Source organism: Nyctereutes procyonoides, unplaced genomic scaffold (genome assembly GCF_905146905.1).
Source record: "Nyctereutes procyonoides isolate TBG_1078 unplaced genomic scaffold, NYPRO_anot_genome, whole genome shotgun sequence".
Lineage (NCBI taxonomy): Eukaryota > Metazoa > Chordata > Mammalia > Carnivora > Canidae > Nyctereutes > Nyctereutes procyonoides.
This window is the reverse complement of record NW_026575048.1, coordinates 39399133-39407563: the sequence shown is the minus strand read 5'-3', so window position 1 is coordinate 39407563 and position 8431 is coordinate 39399133. Positions and strand designations below refer to the sequence as shown.

At 45.2% G+C, this 8431-nt stretch overlaps 1 protein-coding gene across 1 annotated transcript; it reads left to right on the top strand.

Moving 5' to 3' along the window:
* The first annotated feature begins 1269 nt into the window (after positions 1–1269).
* On the top strand, positions 1270–8164 carry MAT2A (methionine adenosyltransferase 2A). Its single transcript, XM_055327128.1, has 9 exons — positions 1270–1490; positions 3672–3749; positions 3837–3959; positions 4463–4575; positions 4663–4806; positions 4972–5190; positions 5408–5590; positions 5741–5874; positions 6533–8164. The coding sequence occupies exons 1-9, from the start codon at positions 1400–1402 to the stop codon at positions 6633–6635; spliced, it is 1188 nt and encodes a 395-aa protein (XP_055183103.1). The 5' UTR covers positions 1270–1399; the 3' UTR covers positions 6636–8164.
* Positions 8165–8431: the final 267 nt, after the last annotated feature.

The window sequence follows — 8431 nt, the reverse complement described above, 5'->3', positions numbered from 1 at the left end:
TTCCCTAATATCATTCAAGTCGGTGTCGATGCACTCGGGACCACTAGAACAGCAGCCCCTGTCAGACCCTGGCCCAGTCTCAGCCCCTGGACCAGAGCAGTGACACCTGCCCTCCTTTCCACTTGTGGGCTCCTTCCAAACGCAGACTCCATGAAATCCCTTCCTGACTCCCTACTCCTTGTGGGCTCAAGTTTTGTTGTGTTCTTTTTTTTTTTTTTCTTCTCTCCCTATAATTCCCTTCATGGGCAGAACTGGGACAAACGCAGGCGGATATTTTAAAGTGAAAGCTTCACGAAAGGCACCATTTCACCTTAGCAGGACATTTGCTTAATCACTTACAAAGGCTAACATAAGGCTTTTCCCCTCAAGTCAAAAGTCTCCTGAACAGAGGACTGAAAGGACACCCTCCACATCGATTACTACCCCCTTACAGACATAGGAAAGTCTGCAAGTGCAAGGTCAGCCTCGCAAAGGGCCTCTTTTCTTGGACCGAGAAGACGGGGGCCGAGGGGGCCGGAGCGCGGGCCTCGCCGCACGAGCAACAAAGGGCAAGGGCCTCTCTCAGAAACTTTAGCGCTGGGGTGGAAGTACGAGGGCAATCGTTTACATCGGTGGCAGAACTCTGGTTATTCTGCTTTTCGGCCATTTTTCACCATCGAGGCATTAAGCAAGAAATCCGTAGCAGCCCTCAGGACTTCCAGCCGCCAGCAGGAGTAAGGCCGTGCGAAGTAACGCGCGCTGACCAGCCAAGATGGCCACTCTCTCAGGGCCGAGGGCCCCTGGCTCCCCGCCGCCAGGACATCTAAAGGCGGGGCGCCCGGAAAGACCCTCCCGGCAGAGCCAGAGGACAAAACCTCGGCCGATTCTCGCCGCCACCGCCGCGGGACGCGGCCTCGCGGACAGATAGCCCGATCAACGGTCGGAAGGGAGGTGCCATGTCCCAGCAAGGGGAACGGGCCCATTAAGTCCTCCTCGCTTTTCCTCCCACTCCGGATCGGAAGGGTACAGGGACCCCACCCACTCGCCGGTCCACTTAGCCCCTTGTCAGAAGTGCTCAGGGTAACTAAATACCCGCAGGAGGGTCGCGTTGCCTCCGCTGGCTCCCCCTGCCCCGCAGGGTGGTTCAGCCCGGGCTCCCCTGCCGCGCCCCGCCCCGCCCCTTCTGCCTACCCCCGCGCGAGTGGCGCATTGGCGCGCGGCGCCGGGGGGCGGGGTCCGGGCCGGGCGCGCGCGGGCGCTGTGTATAAATACTGGGCCGCATCGCCCGCCGCCTCGTTTGCTCCGCGCCGCCCGCCCGAGCTAGGTAGGACGCTGTCTTCTGCTTGTGCATTTCGCAGTCGTCGCCTCGCCGCTCCCTTTTTTCTCAACGCCACTTACACTCACCGCTACGAACGCCAACATGAACGGGCAGCTCAACGGCTTTCACGAGGCGTTCATCGAGGAGGGCACATTCCTCTTCACTTCAGAGTCTGTGGGGGAAGGCCACCCAGGTGAGGTGACGGGCCCTGGAGCGAAGTGAGGGGCGGGGCGTGGGCAGGGCCGGGCCGGGCCGGGCCGGCCGGGCCCCGCAGGTGGCAGTGCCCACGCTGGTTGCCCTCGCCCGGCGGGCGGTGGGAAGAGCGGCGGCCGCGCGCTTTCCTCGTGGCGCCGCCGGTGCCGAGCGCGTGGCCGCCGCTCCCCTCCCCCTTCCTCTCCTCTCCTCTCCTCCCATCCGGCCGCGCGCCTCGGCATGCGGAAGATTCCAGAAAACGAGAAGGGCGGGGGCCGGGGCAGCTGTGCTCCACTCGGGGAGGGCACTATTTCCTCATCTCCGCCCCGCCGTCTGAAAGCCCTCGAGTGGGCAGCCGGCCCCGAGTGCTCGCGTCCGGGCCTCGGGAGCGCGCGCCCCGCATTGCAGCCGCAACCACGTGTTTGCCGCATGTGGCATCTGGGCTAGGGGGAGCCGTCTGGCTACCGGCGCGCTCGGGTGTGCGGACGAGGGGGCCCAGGCCACCGGATGGCTCCCGTTTCCGTTAATTCCATGTTTTGGGCCATTACGGCTCCCAGAAGACGGTGGCCGTGCCCTTCGGCAATATATGGCCTTGCCGTCAAGGTGACAGCCTCCAACTAAATATAGCGCAGGTTGGGGAAGGCCTTTCCTTATTTGGACCGCGTTTGAAGAGGATAGGAAGCATGAATTAAGCGTAAGCTGTCATTGCGTTGGATTTCCCTTTAAAGTCTTTGCTTTACCGTTAGGCAAGGTTTTACCGAACAGTTCCTTCTCCGGGCTTTGTCCACTAGTCCGCCATTATGGAGATCAATTTACACGTGAACGAGTGAAGCTATTTCAAGGAACTTTGAATCTCAGCCTGAAAACATCATCTGATGAAGATCACTATTTAGCTCTATTGGTTCTGCCTTTTCTTAGGATAACCAGGATGACATAGTTATCTAGTCTAATGGTTTTAAGGATCCATTTCTGTATACTAAGCCTACTGTGCCTCTGATGAAATCCCACAAGCATCAACCTAGTGGTGTAGGAGAGGACAGACATCAAGATCCTGGTTAGGGAAGGTCAGGTGTTCTGGTGTGGGTTACCCACCTTCCCTCAGTGTTGAGAACTTCACACATATTTGACCCACCTTTTATTAATATGATCACTTAAGTCACAAGCATTTATAGCAGTTCATAAAATAAGCCTTGATCTTCTCTTCTCACTTGACTGCGATATACATTTTGCTTTAGTTACGGATGGTTGTAGAAAATTCAGGAAAGTGGTAGCTCAGGGGGAGGTATTTCTGTTCTCTCACTTTTTAATAGATGGCAATACAGTGGGGAAAGGAGGATTCAAAATACATTTGGATATTTTTCAGTTTGTTCAGCTCATGTTCCTGGACTACACCTCTGGCAAAATAAATATTTCATTCCTTCTGTTTGTAAAGTGTCCTTTCATTGTTTTTAACTCTTCAATTGACATTATCTTTTGTTGCTCTGATTAGTGTTCCTTAGGATCAGGGAGAAATTGATAACAAGGAAAAAAAAGTTCAACTTTCTGGTTGGTTAGATTTATAATGAAGACTTTAAATTTGGGGGATAAAATGTAAGTATAATTGTCCTTGAAGAATAATACTGTAGAGTGAAACGTTTCCCAGCTTTGCTTTTGGATTTGAATATAAACTATTCTGCTTTAATTTGATTAATTTCAATTATGTGCCTGTACTTAGTTAACAGTGGAAATTGTATTGCCTGGGAATTTTTTTAAATGTTTGAAATACTTTAGAGATGGGATGAAGTCCTTCAAAGGTTAAGGTGGCATGTATCACAGGTTAAGTGTATTAAACGTGCTGGGCATTCTGGCTAAGCTAAGTTGGTGAGCTTGTGGTGCATCTATATTAAGACTGGTGTCAAGTTTTCAAGTAATATGCAGCATTATATCCAACGTTTATTCTTCAGGCAAATGGTTTCTGATCAAGCTCTGCTTTGATTGGACAGCAGTTAAGATCTCCGTACTTGAAATGCCATTGAATTGTATGATTGAAAATGGTTAAATTGGTAAATCTTACGTTCTGTAGGTTTTACCACAATTTTTAAAAGCTCTCCTAAAGATCTGTACAGCAGTAATTATAAGGCGGCATGACCTACTTCCATTGATAAGATAAAGAGATTGAGCCAGGAATTTTTTTTTTCCCCAGATAAGATTTGTGACCAGATCAGTGATGCTGTCCTTGATGCCCACCTTCAGCAGGACCCTGATGCCAAAGTGGCTTGTGGTAGGTTCTAAACACTGCTTATCAAGGTAACATCAAGAAAACTACTTTGTAAGAGTGACATCTGAGTGTGAACTTATCTTTTATTAGAAACTGTTGCTAAAACTGGAATGATCCTTCTTGCTGGGGAAATTACGTCCAGAGCTGCTGTTGACTACCAGAAAGTGGTTCGTGAAGCCATTAAACACATTGGATATGATGATTCTTCCAAAGGTGTGTTTTAAGGAGTTGGCTTTTCTAAGCTCATTTTCCCAAATATTTTCAACCCTGTTTATTAGCTCTTAGTTCCTGCTAACCTGTAATTCCAGTTGTACAGTGTTATTATCCCTTTTGTTCCAGCCCTGTTCTCTGAAAGTTCTAAGTGTTGGTACAGGTTTCCCCTCATCCAAAAATAGGACATTTCTTAAGAAATTTGTAGGTCGAAACAATGCAAAGCAAGGCTTCACTTTTACAATAGACATACGTTGTTAGTACATAGTTTTTTCATAAAAGCAAAAATCCAGCAGATTTTTTTTTTCAGTTAATGAAAACAAGTACTAGTGTAGGTCTTTTTGTTAAAATGAGTGAAACACTATTGAAAAGTGTGTGTGGGGGGAGGGGGGTATCTGTATTTGATTTCTTTAGTAGTAGTTAAAATTCCAGATACTTGTAAATAGAAGGCATAGGTATTGCCATGGCTCCTTTTTTTTCTTTTTAAGGCATTGTTTTGTTTTTAGGGTTTGACTACAAGACCTGTAATGTGCTGGTAGCCTTGGAGCAACAGTCACCAGATATTGCTCAAGGTGTTCATCTTGACCGGAACGAGGAAGACATTGGTGCAGGGGACCAGGTATCTTGGTATAGAGTCTGTCTGCATCTCTTATCATTAAATTCTGAAGCTTGGACTAATCACTTTGGTGACTTTTTCCTTTTTTAGGGTTTGATGTTTGGTTATGCCACTGATGAAACTGAGGAATGTATGCCTTTAACTATTGTCTTAGCACACAAGCTTAATGCAAAATTGGCTGAACTACGCCGCAATGGTACTTTGCCTTGGTTACGCCCAGATTCTAAAACTCAAGTAAGTGATGATTATAAACCTGGATTGCATTGGCCCAGAACGTCAGTAAAGTTGTTTAAAGCTGAGAAAAGACAATATTTATCCTTTGTATTATAACTTAGCATTGTCTTGGTTCTCTGTCCTGTCTAATAAATTGATGTTCTGGTCATGTGCTTTGCCTTCAAGGTGACTGTGCAGTACATGCAGGATCGAGGTGCTGTGCTTCCCATCAGAGTCCATACAATTGTTATATCTGTTCAGCATGATGAAGAGGTTTGTCTTGATGAGATGAGGGATGCCCTAAAGGAAAAAGTCATCAAAGCTGTTGTACCTGCAAAATATCTTGATGAGGATACAATCTATCATCTACAGCCAAGTGGCAGATTTGTTATTGGTGGGCCTCAGGTAAGGCTTTATAATACAATTCCATTTACTTTTTTTGAGTTCTGTAACGGTTACTTGCAGATTTGGCTACTACCACCTTTTTCTGGATTTTTAGAAGTCTGCATGTGAATCTTCTGAGGATATTTGAGTGACAGAAAATAGGTGTTTAACAAACCTGACCTAGAACCATTTATTAGAAAGCACTAGGTATAAAATGACTTAAATCCTGTAATTTCAGGGTGATGCTGGTTTGACTGGCCGGAAGATCATTGTGGACACTTACGGCGGTTGGGGAGCTCATGGAGGTGGTGCCTTTTCGGGAAAGGATTATACCAAGGTGGACCGTTCAGCTGCTTATGCTGCTCGTTGGGTGGCAAAATCCCTCGTTAAAGGAGGTCTGTGCAGAAGGGTTCTTGTTCAGGTATATACTCTTTTATATAACTGGGAGTGACTAGAAAGGCATGCAAGTGGGAGGGCATTTAGCGTAGTATTTCTTTTTTAAATGCCAGCATATTACATAAGTGTGTGGGTCTTTGAATCACTGACTCTTATGACATTTGAATCCTTTTAGGTCTCTTATGCTATTGGAGTTTCTCATCCATTGTCTATCTCCATTTTCCATTATGGCACCTCTCAGAAGAGTGAGAGAGAGTTATTAGAGATTGTGAAGAAGAATTTTGACCTCCGCCCTGGGGTCATTGTCAGGTAAAGATGGTAACGCCTATTGTTAGTGAAAAATGAGGGTGTGGGTGTGTGTGTATATAGGAGATATATTCAAATCCGAGAAGGTGAAGGTGTGAAGACTCAAGTGGGGAAATGTTTTAATTCCTAGAACTGTTATCTTTAAATTGCCTTTAGTAAAGGCTTATATTAAGAAAAATCTAAAATTAACAGTGTTCCATGGCTTAGACTAACCACCCTAAAAAGAAAGTCTTCCACATTTGTTATGGGGATTTGTGTTTGTGTTATTTAAGAATGTGTATTTTACCTAAAAGAAATTAGCGTACAGTTAAGTGGGATATCGAGGCTGCTATAAAACTAAACAGGGTGTGGGCATGGGACCTTGGTAAGTATGCCATAATCTCAGATGAGCTTTTGATACTTGGAATTTCTCAGAATAATGACAAGTTTTCATATTTGTTGAGCCAAGGTTGGAAAAACAAGAACTATAGTTACTAATAAGGACTGTGCGAGGAGTTTGGACACCAGGGAAGTAACAAACACTTCTGCCACAAACTTTTTTCCTAGCAAACCCCAGAGAACTGAACTCATTTGCCAGAACTCTTGAAAATGAGTCTTGCTGATTGTTTTGCTTTATTTTAATTGAATGCTACATATTAAGTTACGGACTTGTATATTCCAGGGATCTGGATCTGAAGAAGCCAATTTATCAGAGGACTGCAGCCTATGGCCACTTTGGTAGGGACAGCTTCCCATGGGAAGTACCCAAAAAGCTTAAATATTGAAAGTGTTAGCCTTTTTTCCCCAGACTTGTTGGCGTAGGCTACAGAGAAGCCTTCAAGCTCTGAGGGAAAGGGCCCTTCTTCCTAAATTTTCCTGTCCTCTTTCAGCTCCTGATCAGTTGCAGTCACTCTAGTCAATGACATGAATTTTAGCTTGTGTGGGGGACTGTAAGTTGGGCTTGCTATTCTGTCCCTAGGTGTTTTGTTCACCATTATAATGAATTTAGTGAGCATAGGTGATCCATGTAACTGCCTAGAAACAAACCAACAACACTGTAGTAAATAATGCTTTTTGAAATTGAACCTTTGTGCCCTATCACCCAACCTTCTAAAATCCTAATTGCATTGACTTCCCCACCAAATGCTGAAAATGTCCTGTAATGTGCACGTAAAGTACTTGTAGTTCCATTATAGCCTCTGTCTGGCAATGCCATAGCCCTGTCAGCATGAATTTGTAATGTCTTGAGCTCTATTATGAATGTGAAGCCTTCCCTTATCCTCCCTATAACTTGATCCATTTCTAATTATGTAGCTCTTTGTCAGGGAGTGTTCCCTATCCAATCATTCTTGCATGTAACGCAAGTTCCAGTTGGAGCTCTAGCCTGACATTAAAAAAAAAAAAAAAAAAGGCAGTTACCATTAAACCATCTCCCTGGTGCTTATGCTCTTAATTGCCATCTCTTAAATAGCACCAAATCAAAATCTCTCCACTTTCCAGCTGTCTTTTGGAGGACGTACGTAATAAGGTTTTTACTTAGTAAACCAATCCTATGCATGGTTTCAGCACTAGCCAAACCACCAACTCCTAGCTCTAGAAAAACAGGCACTTGGCACCCTTGTGATGTCATACAGAGAAGTCACAGGGCAGTACCTGAGGGTCTGTAGGTTGCACACTTTGGTACCAGATAACTTTTTTTTTTTTTCTTTATAAGAAAGACTGAGTACTCCACACTGCACAATAATTCCTCCCAGGGTTTTAACTTTGTTTTATTTTCAAAACCAGGTCCAATGAGCTTTCTGAACAGCTGGTGTAGCTACAGAGAAACCAGCTTCCTTCAGAGAGCAGTGCTTTTGGCGGGGAGGAGGAAATCCCTTCATACTTGAACATTTTCTAATTGCTTATTTATTGTATTCTGGGGTATGGCGTAAGTACAGAGAAGCCATCACCTCAGATGGCAGCTTTTAAAAGATTTTTTTTTTTTCCTCAACACCATGATTCCTTTAACAACATGTTTTCCAGCATTCCCAGGTAGGCCAAGGTGTCCTACAGAAAAACCTTGGGTTAGACCTACAGGGGGTCTGGCTGGTGTTAACAGAAGGGAGGGCAGAGCTGGTGCGGCTGGCCATGGAGAAAGCTGACTTGGCTGGTGTGGTACAGAGAAGCCAGCTTGTTTACATGCTTATTCCATGACTGCTTGCCCTAAGCAGAAAGTGCCTTTCAGGATCTATTTTTGGAGGTTTATTACGTATGTCTGGTTCTCAATTCCAACAGTTTAATGAAGATCTAAATAAAATGCTAGGTTCTACCTTAACTGTGTCCATTATTCTTTAAAAGTGTTTTGGTATGCATATGCTCTGAGAACATATTCTTTATCCCTGAATAATTGCAATCTTTTGCCTGGTTCAGGGAAATTACCTCAACCCCTTTCATCCATTACTGCAAACATTTTTAACAAGTTTGTAAATCCACACCTAGCACTAAGAAAAATGCCCAAAATTTGAGGTGTTCATCCATCATTGCTATTTTGGCTGATGCAATGGTCAAAATCCATGTGTGCTTTATTGCAGCAGCCACTGAG

Coding starts and splice junctions, on each gene's coding strand:
- MAT2A (XM_055327128.1), top strand. CDS start 1,400: ATGAACGGGCAGCTCAACGGCTTTCACGAGGCGTTCATCGAGGAGGGC. Junction 3,960..4,462: donor ATATGATGATTCTTCCAAAG/GTGTGTTTTAAG, acceptor TTTTGTTTTTAG/GGTTTGACTACAAGACCTGT. Junction 5,191..5,407: donor TTGTTATTGGTGGGCCTCAG/GTAAGGCTTTAT, acceptor CTGTAATTTCAG/GGTGATGCTGGTTTGACTGG.